The sequence below is a fragment of the Euprymna scolopes genome, chromosome 9 (genome assembly GCF_053919585.1).
Source record: "Euprymna scolopes isolate OS-2025 chromosome 9, ASM5391958v1, whole genome shotgun sequence".
In the NCBI taxonomy this organism is placed as follows: domain Eukaryota; kingdom Metazoa; phylum Mollusca; class Cephalopoda; order Sepiida; family Sepiolidae; genus Euprymna; species Euprymna scolopes.
Genome location: NC_136490.1, coordinates 151309377 through 151334883, shown reverse-complemented (window position 1 = coordinate 151334883; position 25507 = coordinate 151309377). Strand labels below are relative to the sequence as shown.

The 25507-nt window shown below is 32.6% G+C and overlaps 1 protein-coding gene across 1 annotated transcript in view; it reads left to right on the top strand.

Moving 5' to 3' along the window:
- The window catches only part of LOC145284922 (sorting nexin-4-like), a 56598-nt gene extending 34643 nt beyond the window's left edge, over window positions 1-21955 (top strand). Inside the window, exons 11-14 of the mRNA XM_080134016.1 lie at window positions 551-641; window positions 10409-10566; window positions 15205-15319; window positions 21734-21955. Of these exons, the coding sequence (XP_079990142.1) occupies window positions 551-641; window positions 10409-10566; window positions 15205-15319; window positions 21734-21781 (412 nt within the window). The 3' untranslated portion in view covers window positions 21782-21955. The remainder of the gene's footprint in view (window positions 1-550; window positions 642-10408; window positions 10567-15204; window positions 15320-21733) is intronic.
- The last annotated feature ends 3552 nt before the right edge of the window (window positions 21956-25507 follow it).

Here is a 25507-nt window from a genome sequence, read left to right as displayed (position 1 = left end):
AAAAAGTAACCTCATTGTGTGGATCATAGTTGAAAATCTCAATGGTGTTTCAAACTGTAATTTGAAAGAACAGATTTTCGTCTGTATCATTTTTTCACTCATTTGACAAAAATAATTGTTGATGATGTGCATCGTTCATTCATTTTGTATGAATCAGATGATTATTGTTGGCATTCGTTTCCATGATATCTTTCTAGTTAGAATTCTTTCAAGAAAGACTTTGGGTAATTATGATAGGGACCACATAAAGGTCTCCAACATTCCTAAGTGAAAATATTTCTGTGGCGCAAACTGGATTCAAATTTGGCAGACCCATGTTGTTAGCTACTTAGCAATCATTACCTCCTGCTGTTGTTGTTGGATTCGAATGAATATCTCCTCAAATATTTTATTTTGTGCAAACTGTTCATTCTGTAATCAATTCTTCAATTTGTTATGATTACATTTTTAAAATCCTCTATGTTTTCTCCCATCACTTGAAATATTTTCTTTGCTTTTATTTTACTTTATTTAATTTTTTCATTCATTTTGTTTTTGCTATTATCTTCAGGTCAGTCTGCCGGAAGTATGAATGTATTCAGTATGACCTTGAACGAACTGAAGATTGCCTTTCTTCTAAAGGAACCCAAAAAGATATGTTGGTAAGTATTCTTATTCCATTCAGTCTTTCATTTTAATTCTTGATGTTTATCAAGTGATATTTTATTTTTTTATATTTTGAATCATAAGTGACATATTGAATGACCTTGTGTTAGAATGGATGTTTTACATAGTTTGGACCCATTGAGAAGGTACGAACAGTTGATTTTTATTGCGGGAGGAGGGGTTAAGTAATTGCTATCATCAAAAGAAGAATGAGTCCCTGATGCAATAGAAATGACAGATGTATGTTGTCAGCTGAGTCTGCTTTTATTTTTGCTTTATTTTACTCCCGTTGAAGTTCTCAGAAAACAAGCCCCCCCCCCTCCTGGATGTTGTGGTCCAGTTTAAGGGGTCACAATTATAAGATGAAAGAGTCCTAAGGTTCACTGCAAGCAGTTAAACTATGAGTGTACTCTCTGCATGAAGGTAGAAATGTTTGGCATTACATAAGCCAGATGAATCCATATTGTCCATGGATATAGGGGTGTTAAATACCCTAGAACACCCTCTCCGAAGATTTATTTCCTGTAGTTTTTCTTTCTCAGGTTGACCTCCAAGGGATCTGTTAGTTTCCTTTTTCTGCCAGAACGACATATTTCGGTACTTGTTTGAGGGGGTTCTGGGTCAAACGCGCCATACAGTAAGTTTAACATCTCTTCTTGCAGAATTTCACTTGACTCGTCTGAAGTGTGTTTGTGTATCTGGTTCAAGTGTTTCTTACGCATGACATGTGGTCCTTCCACCATGTTGACCATATGGCCGATCCCGTTTTTGATCATTCTGCTTCCAGAAAGTCTTATTATCCGTGCGCCTATGGAAGAATATTTTTTCTCCCGACATGTATTTCTTCGTGGGAACAGTTGTCTTTGCAGGTTTTTCAAAGACTGGTTGTATTTTCTAGCAAACATCACTTCCGCCAGAGACATCTGGGATGGTGTATTCTCGTTCGGAGTTATCCGGTACACCTGAAGAAATTGTTGCAAAGCTTTTTCAGATGGAGTGTCCTTTGCTTTTTTCAAAGCCCTCTACAAGGTGTCCGAATCTTTCAACCTGTCCGTTTGACCTGGGGTGGTATATGGGAGTTATGTGGTCCACTTGGAAGTCCGCCATGAACTCTTTAAAGTTTCTGGATGTAAACTGAGTGCCATTATCTGACACTAAGCAGTCAATTACTGAAGCGTACAAATAACTCCGGAAGAGTTTTTATAGTGAAGTCAGTAGTCTGGCTTTTTCACCTAAAGACCTCTAGCCACTTGAAGAAATTGTCCACTACTATGAGGCAGTACTGTCATCAAGTAGTTCCACATAAGTCTATGTGTATCCGTGACCATGGGTAGTCCACTTTGGGCTATGGGCTAAATTGAATTGATGGAGCTTTAGCAGCTAGTGCACATCCTCTGCATGCTTTCACCTTTTCTTCAGTATCCTCATCCATGTTTCTCTAATACACTTATAAACGCATTTAACTTTTCATTCTGGTGGTACCCGGGTGTCCTATGTGAAAAGATTTTCTTTTGAAGCGTCACTGGAACAACTACTGTCTCCTGATATAATAATACCTGGCAGTATGTTGAGAAAACCTCTGCTACTTGTTCATCAATTTGCAGTTTTTCTTTTCTTTTCTTTTTTTTTTATAAGGTTTCTCTCATAAAGTCATTACTTTCGGCTTTTTTTATTCGTCCAGGGTAACAGGGAGTTACTTCAGTGTTAAACAGAATCGAACTATAATCTCTCTGATCATTGTGGTATTAACCGGGATAGGCTGTCTACGTTTCCTAACTTTCTTTATTGAAGAAACTCCATATCAAAGTCGTAATTCAATAGGATTGTTCTTCATCTTTGAAGCTTGTTTGCCATATTTGTAGGCAATCCTTTCTTTAAATCAAAGATCAGCGGCGTGTGATATGTTTGTAGTTTTGTCCATGCAAGTATCGGAATCTTGTTACCAAATAAATGATACTTAAGGATTCTTTTTGTATTTTTTTTTTTTTACACAGTGGTCACCACTTATCAAGGCCCGGAAGCCACTCAGGGATAAGGGTTATTGCAAGTACATTACGTTAGTGTGGAGATTTGATGAAGTGTTTACTTAAGGGGGCGGTTCATTAGGAATTTGTTAACATTGGACTTGAAGACATCCAAGTTGTAGTCAGGTGGGAAGCAAGCAGACGGAACAGTTCTATCTGAGAATAATTCCTTTCCGCAAATAGTAGGGTTCTTGATGCATGTGCAATAGGTTGTGTAGATTTGTCCAGCATTTTAGGATACATGTGTTAATTCCATATGCGCTTGTGTCACTTGCAATGATAATGTCTAAATCTGGATTGTAGTGAATCAGGAATAGTTCTGATGTGAGCGCCTCTTTCAGCTTTTTGAATGCCATCTTGCATTCTGTGGTCCAGTTCCAAACCTTGTCCTTCCTCAGTAGTTCATTTAAAGGTGTGTACAATGTGTGCATATTAGAAATAAAGGATTGGTAGTAGTTTGCTAAGCCTAAAAATTTTGCAATATTGTTATATTGTGTGGCTCAGGTATATCTTTTTTTTTATTGCTATGGATCTTTCTGGATCAGATTGTCTACAGTTTTTGTTTTTTATCTGCTCTAAGTACTTTATTTTGTCACGGAAAAATTCACATTTAGCATCTAAGTGTGAAGCTGTACTCATTTATCCTTTCAAATACCTGTTTTCTATGTTGCTCTATAGTTTCACTTTTCATTAGAATACCATCCAAGTATCCAATGGAAAAATCAAGACCACTCGACATCACATCATTTATCTGGTGCGACTTTGATTCCAAAAGCTAGCCTATTGAATTTAAAAAGTCTTTTGTGAGTGGAAATACACAAAAATTCAGAGCTTTCTTCTTCAATGGGATATTCCTGTTTTGACAAGTTTGTCCAGTTCTTCGTCAGTCTTTTGCATGGAGGCAAATGGTACACTCCATTTATTTTTGAAGACTGAGGTGACATTATCTTGTAATTTGAACTTCGCCTTCATTTTTGTATAGTGGCCTAGTTTATCTAAAAAAACATTTGGGGAACAGTTTGGCTGTAAGATTATCCACTTTTTTAAAAAAAACGCTCATGAACGAGTCCCAGTGTTCAAAATTTTGGATCTAGTTCGTACCAAAAAGGTTATTAGTGTTTTTTTAATACAAACATCTTGAGATTCAATGTTTTTGCTTTCAACATTACGTTTGTAGTAACTTCACCTTCAAATCTTATTCTTTCTCCAATTTTGCACCAACTATAGTGGTTTATAATGGACAAATCTGAACCACTATCAAATTGAAGTCTAACATCCTTGTACTGTTTTTTACCGTAACGTACTTCCATACATTTTTGTCCTCCGCTTGAGACCTCATTGCTTTTATGTAGCTACTACAGGGTCCCTTTGGCTTGCAATGTGAGGCTTTTTGTGTTTGCACAGATCACATTTCCAGAACTGGTATGGACAATCGTTCTGCCAGTAAACTTCTCCACATCTTTGCATGGGTAACGGGCAAATCCGGCTTCTTTTGAGATTTTTCCAGAAAGTTATGTTTAGCTTTCGCTTGACTATTTGGAGATTTTTTGTTACTTCATACCTTTTTAATGTGTGCTACTCCTGCCTCTTCTATATTTTTGGAGTCTTGCTTCTCCGAGATGATTCTTTGACATTCCTCTACCAATTGTTGAAGGGTTATATTTGGCTCCCTTTCCAATCTGTTTAGTGCCTGGCATCTAAGTTCAGTGTCCTTGGTTGACAGTAAGTCTTGAATGAAAATCAGGACCTTAAAGTTGTTGGCCGTCAATGAGAACAGTCCGGTCGTCACATTGTGTATTTATGACTGAAGCAAATGTGTAATCTTGGTTTTCTTTGTGGGTCAGGTTGATACATTTCCATCTTTTATGAAATAAGCTTGTTTTTGGACAGTATAATTCCATCAAATATTTCACCACCTTGTCGAAGGACAATTCGCGTGTCGGTTTTGAGATGATGTAGTCCATGGAGTTATGTTCTGCAGTTCCCAATTTTTCTAATAAGACGAACCTTCATCTGCTCGCTTCATGACTTACAATCTATCCTGAATACGTCACCAAATCTGCAAAAATAGGTTTCAAATGTCAAATTCTCTTCAGGAACGTAGTGAAATGTTTCTAATGCTGACCAAATCACAGTTTGGGAAAAAAAATTCTGGTTTAACTCGTTACTGTCATTATTTGCTATTAATTTAGTTAGCAGTTCCAATTATTCCTCTGCCCGTGTCTGTATTTCTAGTATTTTTTTCATTGAATTCCTTTCTTTCTTCTTCTCTTTCTTCTTCTCTTAGTTTTCTTTCCATTTCTCTGTGTTTATTTAACTCCCTCTGCATTTTACTCTGCTTTTTTTTTCATCAGCTGCAGTTGTCTTTCATCATTTTTTTTTTCTGTCTTTCCATATTTTGTTTTTCCATATTTTGTCTTTCCATATTTTGTTTCTGCAACTCTAACGTCTGAGTTTGCTGTAGATGCATCATCTTAACAAATTGCCTTGAAAAATAAATAGAATCACAAGACAAATGTGGGTCTAAAAATTGAAGTTCAAAAACAAAAAAAAGTCTGCTTTTTAGATAAACAGAAAAACCGCAAGCTTACAGAAAAGATAGACAAAATAAATATTCACAAATTTTCAACAAAAAGCTCACGTGCATGTGGTCTTAACAGAAAGAATCCTCAATTTTCTACAGAGAACAACAGTTAATTAAGAATTTATTTTAACTCTTGAGAAAACATGTGAAGAATTTTGAGTCCAGAAAAATTTGGAATAAAAACAAATTGAAATCACTTTTCCTAACGAAAATCCAGTTGAGCATTCAAGTTGTTGTCCTGAATTCTCATAATAGAGTGAATGCAGTTTCAATCCTTCGTAGGGTTAATATACTTTTTGTTTCCTTCTTGTTTTATCAAAAGAATGTCATAGAGATTATTAACAGGATTTTTAAGGTCACAGTAATCAAATTTTTCTTTTCTACTCGCAGTTTTTAAAAAGGAAACTTTTCCAAGGTCGTTTTTTGTCTTATTGAAAAACTGTTGTGCAGCCAATCTTTGTATTTTCAAAGAAGGTAGAAAAACTATGAGTTTTTTTTTAATAAAAGTTGGTCGTTTATCTAAAAGATCCTTGTGGGCCCTTTTTCGAAATCCCTTTCATCACTCATGTTGTGGTCCGGTTTAAGGGGTTACAATTATAAGGTGAAAGAGTTCTGGGGTTCATTGCGTGCGGTTAAACTACAAATGTACTCTCTGTTTGAAGGTGGAAATATCTGGCATTATATAAACCAGAGGAATCCATATTGTCCATGGTTATAGGGGTGTTAACTACCCTAGAACACTGGAGCTTACACTTGATCTCTATATGAGAAACATAGATATCCAAATATTCCAGCAAATTTTGCCTTTACATCTCAACCACTGAGTTAGTAAAGAAGTTGAGAACATAATTTTCCTCTTCCAATTGATCGTTTAAATATGTTAGAGTTTACATTTCTTGTGATCTCTTGATTGTATTAGATTCCAGGACAAGAATTCATCTAGTCTGCTAGAGTATCCTGTTTCATGCTATTACTTGAGGTAACACCATTTGGAGAAGGTGCACCATTCCTTGTAAAAACCAGTGTTTGCTAGCCATATCAAGGAGATATTATTTGGGCCACAAATTCTATGTGATTTTGAATATTTACTCAGGGTTTACTTGTAGGGAAAAGTATCCTCATGCCAGGCTGTCCTGACAAACTCCACGTAGAGAGAGAGACCTTAGATCCTTAAGGAAATTGTCTAGTAGGCAACAAATTTCTCTCCAACAATAAGAAGAGAAATGCACGTGTTTGTATTTTTAAATAAAATCTACACTTATTCAGGGTAAAAATATCTTAATTTGAAAAGATGCATTGGATGAGGAGGATGCTATCAAAAGAATTGGCAGCCCCTCCGCCATATGCGCCTCTATTTCCAGCCTTATTTTTTCTGTATTATTAAACGAAAAACTATTTCTAGATTACAACTTTTCTGGTTCGTTTGGAAGTGATTTAATTAATTTTCAGATCTTTGGTAACAAAGAAACAAGTACAACATAATTTTATTCACATATCTGTGCACATATATATATATATATATATATATATATATATATATAAAAATGTTCTTTGTTATTAATGACTTTGTCACCAGACATCTTCAAGTTGAGGCTTCATAATGAATGAAGAATCCTGCTCAAATGATAATGTTAATCTGTTTTCTGGTATTCTTTCTTACATAATTTCATTTCTTTTATGAGCAAGGCATGACCATGCTTAACATAATTTGGATGTTAATTAATATGAAAATCAGCTGTTTGTTCTGCGATCAAATTTTAACTTTGTCTAAAATTTAGACCTTCCTAGTTTGGCGCAAATTCTAGATCTTACCAACGATTATCTGGCAATTTTATGATGAACAACTTTGATTATTAGAACGTTTGATTGAATCTTCTCATTTTTATTGTTGATCTCACCTGATCTTTATTTTCTTTTTTTAATAAGAAATGTATAAATACATGAATACTCTGGTGAGTCAAAAGTTCAAGAATATTTTTGTGATTTGTGACTATTCAGCAGCTCCAGATGCTTTTGTCAAAGTTGTAAATGTGACAAACCACAGTTGACTATGAAATTACAAGCACAGTTGATACTCTCTGAATACTGGAGTTTGCTTTATGACTATAAAACTCATGTTTCTAACATACTTGTCCTCACCTGAGCATTGGGTCTGTTGCAACAAAAGAAAGATTTCTTGGAGTAATTCTGGTTACTGTACTCCATTTGATTTATAATTTGGATTATTCAGATTACTGTTTTCATCTTGAGAGTAGCACTCAGGATGAGAACAAGTTCAAATAATTCAAATTATACAATAATTTTTCACTTTTACTAAGTCTTATGCGTTTAAAATTGTTCAAATAGAAAAAAAAAAGTTTTAATTTTAAATTAACAACTGGTGGAGAAATGAATTAAAATAAAAATAATGCAAACAAAAAGTTTTTTCTATAAATAAAACATGTCAAATATTTCAGTCGTATATTTCGATACCCAACCATCGTCACTAAATTATAGACATTTTTTTTTTCTTTTTCTCATAGTTAATCATGTGATTTAAAAGTAGTACAAACCTGCCCTCATACAATGTGCCATCCGTTTCAGTAAAGGGATTTAAAAAAATGGCCGCTCTTGCTATTTATGGACTGGTGGTCATATGAGGTAACGAGAGTTGGGGGAAATATGCAAATGAGATGCAGTTGGTTTTTCCAAAAAAAAAAAAAGCCTGTGTGTCAGAGAATGAGTGTGTGTCCCTTTGGCAAAAGTAAGTTCTGACAGATGTGCATGTTTGATACTGAGAATTGTGAGAAGGAGAACATAACTGTAGGGAATTCTTCCTTTGGACTTTACTTTCTAAAGATATTAGAGTTGAAAACATTTATAAAGCCAATTTTTGGTACCAATAGATTGTTTTTTAATATAGGAAACAAAAGTCAAATATTTCAGTTGATACCAACCATCTTCATTGAAATAGACATTAATAGTCTCTATTTAACAACATGGTTGTCTGTCATCAGCATTTACCGTTTCCGATCGACAATAAAAAAATTTATAATTTATTAAAGATGGTCAAGTATTGGCTGAAATATATATGTTTCAGTTATTGAAAAAAAAGTCTTTGGGTACCGAAACTGGTTTTATAAATATTTTCTAATGTTTTCAACTCTCAGGTGTCTTTGAAATGTATAAATATTAATCTGTTTAAAAAAATGTAAATATTCCAGTTTTTGACATCCCATAATTTCTGAACTCCAATCTCTGGTCTCCCTTCGCCAATCTTTCACAAAAAACACCCGTCTAGCTGAATCCACTGTGAAAAATTTCCCCCCTCTATATCTGTGCCTAAATCAAAACGCGGATTCCATGAACAAAGCTTCTTTCTTAGAACTGCACGCCTGTGGAACTCTGTTCCGTCTGCCTGCTTCCCACCGGACTACAACTTGGATGTCTTCAAGTCCAATGTTAACAAAATGAACCGCCCCCTTAAGTAAACACTTCATCAAATCTCCACACTAACGTAATGTACTTGCAATAACCCTTATCCCTGAGTGGCTTCCGGGCCTTGATAAGTGGTGATCACTTTGTAAAAAAAAAAAAAAAAAAAGAAAAAAAGTTGTTCACTCATTTAAACTTTAACATTGATATCTGTTTTACTTCAATTTGCCCAGAATCATGTTGATTCAGAATATTTAAGATTTCTGAATGCATCTTTTAAGTTGTCCGAGATTAGCTGTGACATACAAAGTCCGACTTTCTTTTATATATTTTATAGAAGAGCTGGAATCTGATCTTTTATCTGTTCCATTTATTATGTATGAAAGCTATAAATATGTATAAAAATGTATGGTAATGTTTAAAGATTGCAAAGAAGAACATGGGAAAAATTCTGTGATCTTAAAATTCGGATTTCGTTTTTAAACATAACATCAAGGCCAATAAGATAGCCATTTTGTTTTGATTCAGCTTATTCACATAATATCGACACATTTCAAACATGCTTTTCTCAATTTTATATGCATAATACAAAATTGATTTTAAATAGAAATGATTCTTCATTTTTTTTTTTTTTTAATAATGTATGACAAAAACAAAACAACAGAAAACCATTTGTAGTTTCATATATATTTTTTAATCGGAATTCATTATGTGAAACAACAACTAAGAAAGATGAGGATAATAGTCCGCAATAAATAAATTAACATTTGTAGTTTGTCCTAAAAATTTTATGTTGTTTTTGTTTAATCTTATTAATTTATATTTGAAATAATAAATATTATCAAATGAAGAATCATTTTGAGTTAAAATTCGGCTTTCATTTTTGGATAAACACGATGTTAAATATGATTATCGTTTTGTTTTGATTAAACTTATATATTCACATAATGTTGACATATTTTAAAGTGCTTTTCTGAATTTTACATGCATAATAATAAATGGATTTTATATGAAAATGACCCCTCATTCAATAATATATAACAACAAAAAAAGACATAAAACCATTTGTAGCTTATACTAAAAACTTTTTTCTTGAATACATCAGTTTTTATTCTCACCTGTTTTTTAACTTCCATGACATATGGCTCCATTCTCTTGTCTTATTTTTCTTGTTTTACTTGTTATTGTAGTTTCATGCAAACAAATTTTTTTCCTAATTCGTATTATTTGGATTACTGTTCACATCTTCAGTGTTATTTGCACAACATTTCCATCGATGTAACCCTCGACCTTCTTCAGGTGTATTCTGTCAAACTCAGGAAGTCCAGGACTCGTGGCATAGTGGATAAGGTACTTGATAAAATTCAGTTGTGAGTTACACTCATCTGGAGATTGAAGGATCAATCCTCAGTGCAGGCAACGCCAAAAATACAACTGCAAATTACTTGGGACTTCTACCCAGTCATGACTGATAGAATTAGAGCCTGCTATTCCTGTGGATTGAATAAACGGTTCCGTTCAAAATTCCGTAAAGATTCCAGAGTTCAACAGAAAGCTTCTCGAGTTCGACAAGATACAGGTTGAATGTTACAGCAGCGGAAACGTTGTGAAAATAAAGCTCAATTTGAGAAAGGTAGTCCAAAGAATTAAAATAATCCAAGTTGTCAATCCTCATCTCAAAAATTCGGAAACACAATTTTTTCCCTCTTTTCATCTGACATATTTTGACTTTTTCTTTCAGAGTCAAGGGAAGCAACAGGGAGGATTTACGTTATCAAATGTAAAAACTAAACTTTTTGGCGGCGACACGCCAGAACAAAAAGATGAAAAACTGAAAATGCTCGATGAACAAATTCGAGAATCACAAGTTGAATTGAAAGTTGTTACGGCTGATACGCAGTAAGTTCACTTTCTACCTGCAAACATTTCAATTGAAATGCACGTCTTAAATCATTCAATTCTACAGGTTTTCTCTTGTCTGCATATCCTCATCGAAGTCTGTTACAGTTGATTCGCGGTGATTCACTAATACTGTTTACAGAAATTGTAAGTGTGAATACTCAGCTTTAGAAAATATATTTTGCACCCTTTTTTTTTTTTTTTTTTTTTTTTTTTTTTTTTTTTTTTGAAAAGGAGTAACCGTTTATTAAAGTCTGGAGGCCACTCAAGGATAAAATTTTAATAAGTGTAAGGTTGTTAGTGAGACATCAGTGTGGTGATTAACAGTGGTGGGAAGTAGGTAAAATTTGATTATTTAAAGGGGTGATTCAACAAGAACTTGTTTACATTGGACTTGAAGATGAGCATGTTGTAGTAAGCACAGTACAGTGTTCCACAGGTGGGCTATTCTAAGAAGTTTTGTTTATAAAATTTGTTTAGATTTAGGCACTAATAGAGAATGGTGAAATTGTTGACAGTGGTTGTAGCTAGATAAGGGTGATTCAGAATAATAGGTGACTCTAAGTCTGTCCGGAAGTAGTGTCAGATAAAAATTTTGCATCAATATAAAAATCTTCTGCTTACTAAGCTGAACTTCTTCTTTTAGTTAAAAAATATATTTAAAAAAATATATTTTAGTAATACTTGATTTACTTGATAAATAAAATGTTATTGTATCACTGTTTTGAATTTGTTTTTAATATTATGAAAGATATATTACTTTATGAAATATTTATTTGTTTTAATATTATAAAAGGTATATTACTTCATGAATTAGGTGCTTATGGAATTATTGTACCACACTATTTTTTTAAATAGTATTTTCAAGTTAAATTCAAGTTTTACAATATCTTTTTTTTATTAAATTGTTAGGTGAAAGTACAGTATAGCTACAAAACGCCCTCCTCCACATGTTAAGAATGGCTTTCTAAATAATGACATTATTTCAGCACAGTAAAATGAGTGCATAAGTACCATGAATTATTTATTAATTTCTTAATTTTTATTTTATTTTATTTTTTTTGTAAAATACAAAAAACATTTTATTCTATTGAATAAAATGTTTTTTGTATTAAAATATATTTTTGAAAACTTTAACAAACATAATACACGTGGATTTCATGTAAAATGTTGAAATAACTTTGCAACACCTATTATTATTCTGGGTTGCTGTAGACAAGTGCTTCTTGTGATAGTTTTGCAAGGACCATAGATTAGAGCTCAGAGATTCCAGTTCTTGGTCCAGGAAAAATTAGATTTCTACATAACCTTAGTGAGACAGCTGCCATTTTGAAGACAGCAGACAAGTGTGGACTTCTGTGGATATTGTCGAAGGAATAACATCGTATGAGGCCGCTATTAATGGAAGTTACCATTATCCATAGTCAGCCCCATTCGGTTACAAAAGAGAGAAAAATTCTAGCGTTCTTGAAATTCCACAATGTGATAAGATCGCTGTATGTACCATGATTCATAAAAGTTCTTTGCTCGACTCTGTGACCTTGTTCAGGGAAGATCCTCGCCCAACGTTTGAATGTGTCATAATTCTCAACGAGAAGACAAAGAGAAAGAAGTAAAACAAAACAAAAACAACATTCACTCGCTCCTGCTGGCAGATAAGTTGTAAAATGACTGACACAAGCAGATATATTGACTTTTCAAACTTATATATTTAACGAAAACAATGTCACAGATCAGGTCGGTGAAATGAAACAAATGATAGATAACAAGAAAAAAAGTCAAAGGAAAAGAGAAAAAGAATGAATGTATCAACGTTTTTGCTTAGTGATGGCTGCCATTAATTTATCTCCTTTGTTTTTTCTTCTCTCAGTTTTTTTTTTTTATCTTTGTCTATAGTTATGGTTGAGATATGTTAAGAAAATTAAGTTTTAACTTAATCTTTTTTTCCTTCACTTTTCCAGGGTTTCTATTGTAACCAAGCTTTGTAACATTCTTTTTACAATGTTGGGGGAATATTTTGTTGTTTTGAGTTAGTACGATGGTCCTCATCCTGGAGTTCCGAGTTCCTATTTTTCAAAGAAGTTTCATGAATCTCCAAAATAAATATTCTTCATCTGTACATCTTTGGTGGAACTGATCTGCTTATGCTGAACCAAACTTTGTCTCACTGATGAACTGATTAAAAGCAGATATGTGGTGCAATTTATACTGAGGGTGTGATCAGTTAAGGGATGTAATTTCTCCTTCACCTACCAATTAACTCGTGCTACATTGATTCTCGCTGAAAGATGATTGGTCAATCGTTTATGCGAGACTGACTGATCTGACTTAGGCTTTCCAAGGACAGATATAATTTCATATCCTGAGCAAGACATCTGGTCAGTGTGTTCAATCTATTATTCAGCTAAATACACGTACATAATCCCTCCCTGATATTTACTAGTGGATGTATCTAATGTAACTAGGACCCATAGGTATTATAGTAATTAGTGGATGGCTCCAGTCCGAGCTCACTTGGCCTAGGGGCTGAATACTACACTGATGAGGCACCGGGGTTCCACTCAAGCAGTAGTGTTACAAAGGGAAACTTTCATGTAGTGGAAAAATACTCATTTTAAAATGACTGTGGGAGCATCATTTTCATCCTTTTCTTCAAATCAAAAATCCATTTAGTGCTTGCCCTGAATTCAACTTAATTAAAAAAAAAAAAAAAAAAAAAACAATGCAGAAAAATCTTTGATATACACACCCATCATAGAACAAAAATGTCATATTCCAAAAATCACATAAATTGATCAGGTTTTATTTTTCACTAGGAAAAGAAAAAAAAATTTATGATTTTATTTATTTATTTATTTTTTTTTTTTTTTGTTTAGAGAATGACTATTAATCCTAGCAATTACAAGGCTGATTTGGATATCTATTTCTGGAAAGGTTGTTAAGGGGGAAGTAACCAGTTATAAATTTTAAAGATGGCGAAACAAGACATGCCATCCTCATAAAAATTGATTTTCTTAGTCAACTTAGTAGTTTTTATTTCATGTGATTTTTAGAATATGACATTTTCATTCTATAGTGGATATGTACATCATAATGATTTTCTGCATTTCTGTGTTTTTAATAAGGTTGAATTCTGAATTTGCATTTTATTTAAAAAAATTTATTTCATATAATTCTTAGGTTAAATTCTTAGGCTTAAATTTCAAAAAATATATATATATTTTTTTTGCTTTACTTTTTTCACCTCAAACAAGGCATATTGCTATTGAAACCTAAGAGACTGCTGTGATAGTTAGGTTTATAGAGAGCAACCTGGGTGGAGAGTTGAACACCAAAATGTTTCACATTACATTTAAATTTCTACATGTTGGTATGGTCAGGAAGCAGGGAGGAAATTTCAAATGTAAGAAAAGAAACTATTAGAACAGAAAATCTTCTGGTATCTGAGGACCTCTACAATGAAGGGGTGAGATTTTGCTGCTAGTCTGGTGGGTCAGAGATATATCCATTGAGTTGTTTTCCTTATAAAAACTTTGCCTAATTTCAAATTATCCGTTGTCATTGACTATTTTGATGGATAAACATAGCGTAATTTTTTTGTGATGATAAAGCAGAGAAATGTATGACTTCAAAGCAACTGCAGTTGTTTGGTTTGTATGATGGCCAGACACATACTTAACATTGTATGTGTTTGTTGAATTGCATGCGTGAACACCAACCTGTTTTAAAAAAATTAAATGTGACGATAGGGAGGCAAACAGGAAAACATAGATGTTAGCAGATGAGAAAAAAAAATTTGTACAGTTGAAAGAATGTTTTTGGAAAGCTGTGTTAGTATTGTTGTATTAGTATTGTTTTTTGACTGATCTTGTACAAGAATTCTTCTTGAATTTTAGACCATCATGGAAACCTTATATTATCAATGATTTTTTTTTTTTTTTTCACTTTATTACATTTTATGGTACTTATGCAATATAAGAACTGTGTTATTGTCAGAATTGTCTGGGTGGTATACGGAAAACACCGGAAGATGCTGAACATTAGTTGGATTTTTTTTTTGTGCAAACGCTGGCCAGTTTTTTCAATGAAAAATATATTATTTCTGTCTGTGCAAAGCTAATTCAATAAAAAATTAATTGAAAAATGGAAACAATTTCAATGAAAAATTATTGGAGAATTTTTACAAAGCTTTTAGAAAATAAAAATTAAATCCAAGAAAAAAAACATTCATTGTAAAGTAAGTTTCAATAATAAATGTTTATTTTTTGAATAACAAACAACTGATTGCAAACAAAAAATTTTTTATTCTTTTTGTATATGATTTTTTTCTTATTTTTTTTAATGATGTTTTTTGTTCAAATCAAGATAAATATTTAGATTTTTCTTATAATAAACCAATGATAACAAACCTAAGGTTTTCTTTGTGACTTTTTGTATTAGCTTCAGGCGCTCATCTTTCCAGACCCTTCCAACGTTTTTAGTCAACAGTGCAGACAATTCTAACAATAGTACAGTTCTTATACTGCATAAATACTCATTTTTTTTTTTTTTTTTTATGAATTTGTTTTGAATACAAATTTTTTTTTTTTTTTTTGTGTTATGAGTATAACATTCTTTTTACACAAATTTTTCTTTTAGGATTTTCATGGAGCAAGCTTTGAAGGATATCGATCGATTTAAGAGACAAAAGGCGAAAGATTTGAAAGAAATCTTCACCAATTACGCCATTATGCAAATCAAGCAATCCAAGAAGGTAATCATTTCCTTTGTTCTTTTTCTTTTCCTAAATTTTAGTGGAAATGCCAGTGGTGTCTCAGTAAATCTGTGGCAATTAATCTAGGAAAAAGAAACTCCGAAATCACATTAGTTATGCTAGCTTTTTGGGAACTGACTATGCCAGTCAGCTTCCTTGAAAACGGTCATGTAAATCAATATAATTACTTCAAGTTCCACTTTTTCAACCTGAAATTTTTGTGTTCAATATTTATTCCTTGCATGAATAATATGAACCATAGTCCATAACAGGGCACTCGTCTGTCGCCAAATTATACTTCCTTCTATGACTGTTATCCATTTATGTACTCCTGGTTGGAGTGTAAGATTTATGCACCTGATATTTCAAAATGGTCACCCATCTGAATACTAACCAGGCTGTGTTACTTAACTTCTCTGATTTGGTGGGAACCACTGTGTTATCATCATTCTAATATTCTGTTTAATGTATATTAACATTACTTAGCCGTAAACTGCTTACAATACCTAATATTCCCAAGTTAAAACTGACCAGGGTCAACGTTGCTTAACTTTGGTGATCTGATGTGAGCTGGTGTGCCGGCATCATGTAACTGTGATTGGAACAACATAGGTGCAACCCTTCAATTGTAAAGAGAACATTAAAAAACATAGTTTAGGAATGCAATCACTGTCATTAACAGCTTTTCTCATATGGTGGCAATCTTCCCTTTGATTCTAATTTCTCCTAAACTTATTTTACATTTATCAGAACTGTTCCTAGTACTCCTGCAATTATTGGTATTACAATAATTTTTTTCATGTTCCTTTCAACTCTCTGACAAGTTGTATTTGTTTATTTTTTCTGCCTCCTTGATCTTCATCCTATGATTCTACTGAGATGGCAGCAAAATCTATGGCAGTTCTTTTTTTCTTTGTTGTTAATTATCATATCTGATCTCCTTTGTAATTCCCTGAGGATTTTTTTGCTTTTCATTTTCTACTACTGGCTTCATTTTGTCTCAAAGTGCAGATGTTTGCATAGTTCCCACTGAAATGCTTTTCCAACAGTTGTCTCTTTTTGGTACTCTTGCAGAATTTGACCTGAATTCTTGGGATTTTCTGTCAATTGTGGTTCGGGCTCGACCAGCAGTCACTGGATTAAGTTAAGCAAAATAACAGATGCAGACGAATTTCAAAAACAAACTGAAAAAAAATAGAAGTATAATAAAAAAAAATTATAAACCCCTACTGTAAATTTACTGAATATATATATTTTTTTTTTTTTCAAGAAAAGTTGTATTTTGCATTGTTTATTTACTTATGCAATTTTTTTATCAACAAGTTTTTTTCTTGAAAAAAATAAAGGAATTTTTTTTTTTTTTTTACCATATATTGTTAGGTGAAAGTACAGTTTTTGTTAGTTATTTTTTTATCAGAAAAGATGAATGATTTATATGAAAACCGTAAATTGTTAGATGAAAGTACAGAAAACTTGTTTTGTTTTGTTTTTGTTTTGTTTTTGTTTTTTGGGGTTTTTTTCAAGAAAATTTACAAATTATTTTTGTCAACAATTGTTTAAAAAATAAGCAGGAAAAAATACCCCCCTCCCATCACCCAAAAAATAATTTAAAAACATTTTTTTATACAAAAACCGTCCATTTTAGTGTTTTAACATTTTAATAACGCTCGGCTTCATCTGCTGATTGCTGGTTGAGCTCGAACCATAATTGACGGAAAATCCAGAGAACCCGAGTTCAATTCTGCAAGAGTATCCTCTTTGTTTATATTCTTTTTGAGCTATTTTGCCACATTCACTTGTATCTTTTTGTCCAGTTTTCACATTGTTGGCAGGGTCACAAATTCACCATCTACCACCTAATGCAGAGATGTAACTTCCACCCCCATCCCAGAAAACGGGGCCACCTGTAGACTGTTGGTGACAATCCATGATGCCTTAATGTTGTATACTGGGGGGTTCTGTATGACATGGAAGGGCATATAGTTAGTGTATATAAAACAGGTATGTATAAACAAGGGGATCAAACTGTAATGTTATGTAGTCGTCTATATAATGTTTGTTGCATGTGTGTACACATTTTTAACACATATAATAAACAGATATAGATATCTCCAACAATCGTTCAACAAACAGGACATATAGCACCATTGTCTGCTTGCTCAGATAAGGGAAGGACATAGCATTTTGGTCTGAACCATCGCTGTATTGTTCCAGACGCACTTCTAAGAATGTATGTCATTTTCTACCCGACAACTCAGACAACCCAATTTTTTTTCTCACATTTACATTTATTCCTGTTGCAACTCCGTGTTCTGGGGTTGTACGCCATTACTTTTTCAGGGATTATACATTACTGTCTTTCCATGTCAAAGTATCCCCTCCCCCTCTGGACCAGGGCGTTTGGGTTATTTCCCCGGTAAATTCCCAACGTTCATTGGAGTCCATGTTAGCGCTCAGGACCATCAAATGGCAAACACAAAGAAAAAAAAAACAAACAATATTTATCACAGTCAGATTCTTCTGACAATGAATTAAATTATGAAGTTCCGAAATCTATTTTAATTAAATCTTTTTTTTTAACTTTGATTTCTAACCCTAACAAGGTACGAATTGCCACTGAGATGTAAGCGGTTACCATGAATCATACCTACAAGCGCATCCAAAGTAAAGAGTTGTGCCACAAAATCTTTGTTCGCATAACATTTAAATTTCTGCATGTTGGTACACTCTGGAAAACTGAGCAAGAAGGGAATTTCAAAAGCAAACAGTATGAAGAAAAAAAATCTTCCAGCATCTAGATATCTCTACAGTGAAGGTTTGGGATTTTGTTGATTTTCAGGTTGGTCAGGGGTATTTACGTTGAGGGGGAGGGGGGCTCAAGTTTATCAGAGCACATTCCATTAAAGTACTTGTAAAACAAGCACAGGGGTGCAGCATTGTAGTGATGGAACAGAGGCATGAGCTTGGTAGATAGTATGAAACATGTTAGATTACAGGTTCTGCTGTGTACAGTGGTTAAGAGAGAAAACCCAGTAGTTGGTGCATTTATAGTCTTCTATACTTATCAGTTGTCTTCCCCCATCTTTCTTTTTTATGTAGAGTCGATCAGTATCAATCTTTGAGTGTAGCACATTATGCATGGTCATTTGTTTTCTTGCCTTCCATCTACAATCAGACCATGTATGCAGTACTGTTGTCATATATGGGCTGGTGAATCGGTGTCTCATTTGAAGGTTCTTGATAAATTGTAGAAACGTATCTGTAATTTGATTGGCCCTACACTTTCTGCTTCACTGCAACCTCTCTCTCACAGACGTGATGTTGCTGATCTCGGTCTTGTCTTTAAATATTGTCTGATCTATTCCCTGCTTCCTTTGTTCCAGCTCGTTTGACCCATTAGTCTAGTGGTCTCCATCAATTTACTGCTTTTATACCTCATTGTAATACAGCTTACTACTCCAGTAGCTTTTTTCCAAGGATTGCAAGGTTGTGGAACTTTCTTCCTGCTCACTGTTTTCTTTCTACCTACAGCCTTGATCTTTTCAAAACTAAGGTCAATAAGCATTTCCTGTATTTTGTAATAATTAGCTTTTGTTCTTGTTAGCTTCTTACATCAAGTGGTTTCATGCCTTGTCTCGAGCAATTTCCATAAGAAAGAAGATGCCTCAGATCTTCTTTGGTTCCGCCTATGAATGGTCCAGAATGTCTCACTAGTGATAGTATCCAGGTGATTATTTTTTATTTTTTTTACTAGTTACAGAATTTAGTTTCCTGTTCTTCTCAGCTATTCTTTCCCACTCTTCTTTTTCATTTCTGTAGATTTGATATCTGCTTCCAGAATTCCAAAATATGTATTGGTATCCCACATTCATCAACTACCCTCATCTGTTGGCTGGGCAATTCTATGCCTTCCAGTGTCTCCAGTTTTTTTCCTTTTCACTTCTAGCAATGCACACTTTTCCATTCTGAATTCCATTTGAATTTTTTGGCTGAAGACTCTGGTTGTGCTTATCAGCTTTTCCAGTTCCTTTTTGCTATTCACAAATAGTTTCAGGTCGTCCATATACATTAGGTGATTTATTCTTTTTTCTGTGTCAGTAAACTTGTTTTTGGCATCACATTTCCTGAGTATATTACTGAGTGGTATCATGGCTATGATAAACAGTAGTGGCAATAGAAAGTTTCCTTGGAATACACCCCTATATTTTAATTTGATTTGTTGGTGTTGGTTTTATTTTGTTTTTATTTTATTTTAATTATTTATTATTACTCATTGGGTGTTCTTGCACAGGTCATCATCAGAGATTAGTAACCAGTCGTGTTCCTTGGAGTTTGAGTGATAACAAGTCTCCCCAGATTTCCTGTAGTCTCCACTTCTTTTGATAATCTTTGCAAATGACTTTGCTTATTGCAACATCCACTTACCATTGAGTTTTGTTTTGTTTTTTTTTGCTGGCAAAGACCATTGGTCTTCACTGTGATTTGTGTGGCAATAAGCTCCCCACCCCAAGCTCTCGATCCTCTCTGCACTGTTTCAATGGTGGTTTATTAGTGCTTGCCTTCCTCAGTCTTTCTGTCCTCCTTAACCCTTCACAGCTGTTTATTTTTTCTTATGTATTTATATATTCTTATGTAGTTATTATTATTAACTCTCTTGAAATCTTCACAAGTCATTGTCAGCGATTGCTCACTGGCAATAACAAGTGGTGTTCCCTGGAATCTGAATGACAAGTTTCCTTAGATTTCTAGTACTCTCCACCTCTTTCATTAACCATTGCAAATCATTTTGTGTTTATATTTACTAGTGCTTTCTCACTGATAAAAACTGTTTGCATTCTCTGGATTATAAGTTGTAATTAGCCTTCCCAAGATTCCAGTACACTCAGTGTCCTTCCAGTGGAGGTTTGTATAAAACTTCTTACATCCTCTATCTGGTTTCAGCACATAATTAAATTTAGTCCTAGCACTTGAATTTAAGGTTAGTGCGTGCATCAGCTTTCATTGAAAGGTAAAAGACTTTACCATCGAAGATGCACCATCCGACTGATTCCTTTTAGATATTCAACTCTCGGGTATTGAGGCTCAGCTAACTTCAGTCGGGTCTAGGCAAATACGGTGCTAGGCTTGCATTCCTTTATTACTTGTAATCCTACGTGCAAACGGTTACAAAACATAGTAAAAATGAAAGAGCGTAGAGTTGGCAGTCCAGCAGGAAAGCATAGAGATCAACACAAAGAAAAAGAGAAAACAAAAAAAATGGTAATGATGACTCAAAATCCAAAATAAAATTAAATTTTCATATCGTTTTTTGGTCCGGCTTTTATTTATTTTTTTATTTTTTTTATAAATCAATCAACACTTGAATGACACTGAAATAAAAACGTAATCAACAGCCAGAATGAAGATAAAATAAGTCTTTCAGTTTCCCCCAGTAATTAGAAAATCTGAGTGGGATGACCCAGCGGGTTCCTGGAAATGTAAGAAAGATAAGAATTTAAGCTCAGAAGTTTTCTTCACTCAATATTCAGTAGATGACTCAATGGGCCTTGGCCGTATCCATGCGGCCTTAAAGCATATAGCAAAGTGTTCTTTTTCTTTTCACGTGAGATGGGAGGGAGGGGGGGGTCATAAGAACTTATCATGAATCTGTGAACCAAGGCTAGGAAAAGAACATATCACCGACCTATTGCTTTTTTGCATTATTTATAATCGCCTTGCTACTACGAGAGGATGTATCGAATTCGCTGTATAAAAGTTCCCAATCTACAGAGATGGTTATGCATTTCTGATTCCATCCTCGTCATAATATCTAATGAGGAAACTTATGCCCCTCAGGGCAGGAAATTGTTGTCCATCATTGCTTCATGTGAAATTATTGCAATTAAATCTTTTTTTTTTAATTTCAAGTATAGAGAAAACGCATCCTTTCACACTGATATTAACTGAGCGAGAGAATTTTTTTTTCCCCCTTCAACGATCGGCATGTCACTCGCCCTTTCACTTCAATCATACATCATATCTAAAAATAGAATGTCTGGGCATGTGGTAAATTTCCTGTCGCCTACGTGATCTCTCACTCTGATTCAATGGAAACATTTACAGCTGCGTTATTGAGTCAGTGTACCGCTTTAGAAGCATTGTAATGTACTTGCAATAACCCTTATCCCTGAGTGGCTTCCGGGCCTTGATAAGTGGTGACCACTGTAAAAAAAAAAAAAAAAAAAAAAAAAAAAAAAAAATCTTCCTTCTTTCTCTAGTGTTGCTCATCACATATTCTACCTCATCATTTTTTCTATCCTCCTTAACCAATCACAACTATTTTTATGGCATTATTTAACTTTTTCCAACAGATCTTGTAACACTAAAATTTTATTTTAAAACTTACTTAACTATTTTTTTTTCTTTCATTTTTAGGGAATTGCAATTTGGACCAGTGCTAAAGACTGTTTTGGCAAGATGTAAATAATTTCAAATTTCTCACAATGGAACAGGATTTTTCGTTTTGTTGTTGGCTGAATATTTATTGATTTTTTTAATCAATTTCTTATGATTATTTTTAAAATAATAAAGATCTCCATTTCTTTTTTTTATGTATTTTGGAAATGCATTTTTGCTTTTTCATAATTCTAAACACAACTTTATTTCCTCTATTTTGTTTATTTAAATCAGTATTATTTATTTTTTGTATTTTAAAAATTTGAATTTTTATCTCCAAATTTATATGTAAAAAAAAAATAATAATTTTGCTAAAATTAAAAAATTATTTTTTTTAAATTCCAGTTTTAAAAAATGTATCCAGAATATTTTATTACTTTTTTATTTATACATCTTTGCATTTCAAAACGACATTATTTTAAATTTCTTTACATTGTTGGAATAATATTAAAGACTGTGCAAAAATGTTTTCGATATTTTCGAAAAAAAAAATTTTGCAAATTCTCAAATCATTATTATTGATATTCACTAAATCTGAAATAATTTAATCTACATTTTTGGTACTTGTTTAAAATTACACTTATTAAAAAAACAAAAACACAGAAAATTCTTTAAGATGTACATACTCGTTAAGAAACAAAAATGTCATATTCCAAAAATCACATAAATTGATCAATGATTTTTTTATAGAAAATCATTTTTATTTTTTTTACAATTTTTAGCGATTTTGATAGGAATTTGTAGCCATTCCAGGCTGATTTTGATCTCAATTGTTCGAGTTGAGTTGTCTTCCCCTTATTTATACAACATGGCAGATCAAAGCAATTTGATTTTATTAGTTAAAAAAAAATACTTGATTAATTTGTGATTTCTGGAATATGACATCTTTGTTCTGTGCTCTTTGATATCAGTTTTTTAAAGATTTTTTTGTATTTTTGTTTTTAAAATAGGCTTAATTCTAAATAAGCACCACTATGTTATCTCTACAGCTATTTTATATTTGTTCGCAATTGTTTAATAAAAAATCGATAGACATAATTTTTTTGTATGTTAATAAATAGCAGAGATTCTCTTGGCTTTCTTTTGCCATCCATCTGTGTCAACCAGTTTATTTACCTCTCACTACAACAAAGTTAGACATGAGATCAGCTTAACATGGTGGACATGACTACCCCAAGAAGGGGTGAGCATACTCTGAACAAGTCTAAAATTTTCCATGATTATTCTATCTGTATTCTTCAGTGACTTAAGCAATCAGAAATAAGCCAAATCCCACTCCAAAAGAAGGATGGTCTCCTTAGACTGGTCAGAACATACTAATTTTGATATTCCCAGAAAGCCTCTGTGGGATGGCCTCAAATGTCCATATGGAGTTGATGAATGTAAGGTTTTGCTGGTCAGTCAACACAGGTTATTATACATAATGATTTATAGGAAGCTGTTGCCATTTTTTTTTTTTTTTTTTTAATGTTTTGCAATATGAGAGGTAAATGTTTATACAACATTAGTTTTATAGGCTGCTGTTTGAAGGATTTCTTCAAGCCCACCTGTGACATTCTTCAGGAAGCACATCTGAAACACATTCTGAATACTATATCTATTATCAGAATTGTTTTATTTCTTACTGAAATTATGAATTTCGATTTATTAAATAAAAGCTCAATCTTTGACATTCCTCACTATCAACAAAGCATAAATTTTCTTTTTTTTTTTTTCCTTTTCAAAATTTGGTTGTATCTAGTTTCTCACTGTGTTTATTAAATTTTTAACAAAAACCAAATAATCGAATCTGTGATGACGATCAACAACTATTCACATTTTTTATGTTGTGAAAATTGAGTCGAATGCATGTAATGTTTTGGCAGTCAAAACCAATATCATCATTGCTAAACTGTTTTTTTTTTTTTTTTTATGGGAATGAAATAAACATTTTGTAACCTACCTAGAAATAAATTTATATATGTATGTATGATATATATAATTATGTAATTAAGACATTATTTCCATTAGGACATTTCCTTTTATGGCTTCTAAAGCCTTATTTTGGTTGATGAGGTATCCTCCATGCTGAAATCTTAAGTTGCGTCCATCAAAATTATGAAAAATGTTATTAATGTGCTTTGCTAAAAAGACAAAGAAAATGATCTTGTCTCTACTTGTTCTTGTTTATAAAATTATTTATTTTTTGTTTTTAATGGAAATTTTTACTCTGTCGAATGGAAAGTCATTTTAACTGGATTTAAAGTTATTAGCAAACATGAAAGATTTAAAGTTTTGAAAACTTTTTAGAAGCAATCATTTTATAAATAGAAATGATGAAAACCACATTTATACCTTAACAACAATTAATTTTATAACAATTTGGTTCAATTAATCAATGACCAAATCATACTGTGATAATTAAATTTAATTATAAAAACTATATTTAAAAAATAATTTGATAAAAAATAAAGCCTAAAAACAATAAAATGTAGGTGAAACAAAAACGAATGTAAAAACCTTAACAATCATGGATAGTAACAACTAAATCTATTTTTTTTTTTTAGATTAAGTTTTTTTTTTTTTTTTTTTTTTACTTATTAACGTATAAAACAAACTGGGATTATTAAATACTGTGAAATAGTTTGTTTTATTTCTTTTTTATTTGCTTATTTCAATTTTTTGTTTTTCAACTTTATTGATATAAATATTTCTTTCTATTAAAAAAAATCTGAGTTTATCCAACTTAAGCAATGTTTGTCTAACAAGAAAAACTGTTTCTCTGAGATTTCTTCACCTTTTTCAAGGTGCAATATCTTCTGCCCACATTTTGGTCTAATGCAATGCTTTCATGAATTCATATTGGTCGTCACAATACATTCATAAACTACACATTAAAATTAGATTTCATATTGCAGGAAAATATATATATCACACAACCCTGTCACCATCAGGGAGAGTTTAAAAATGGTGAAGGTCCCATATGACAAGGGTTCAGTTTTGCTTTATGTGAACACTAAATCTGACTTTTACTTAAAGGTCTGATTCAGCAGGGTTGCTAATTTAAACGATTAATTTCTTTGAATTCAAGAAATAATTTTTGAATTAAAAAACGTAAATAATAAAAATATTTCAATTGGCACTACTGGACCTAAAAATTTCAGGAAACTTTTTAATCGGTGTATATAAAAACTGAAAAATATCAAATTTGCGACCCTGAATTTATCTTTCAAGAATTTAATGTTTTTGTAAATGTATGATTTTTTTTGTTATTTTATATTCAGTTGTATTGAAACCTTGTTCTGCAATATTTTTGATTTTTTGTTGCTTTACTACATTGCGTGGAGGTTAAAGTCTGTTGATATCAATATCAGGTCCAGTTGATCTGTTTGATCTTTAACAAAAACGTATTTAAAAAAAAAAAGTCTAAATTTGTTTTTAAAAAAATCAATTTTCTGCATTTTAACTTTTAGAATTGATGTGTTAGTTGGTTAGATTTTGTCTTTTGCAAACCAGTAAAAAAAAAAAAAAAAAAAAACTTTTTAGCATGTTATATAACTGGTTGTTTATAAGTTTAATCTTATTGAATTCAACCATTAATTTAATTTACTATGAATTATATAACATCATGGAAGTGGCATAGTCAAGGGGTTACAGGCATGGACTGAGAGCTTGAGAGGTGCAAGTTCTGTTGTGACTGCTGTATTGCTTTCACAAATACTTTCTAAAGAAAAGTATGAATTCATCTATGGTTGTGCAACTAGTCTAAAAGGA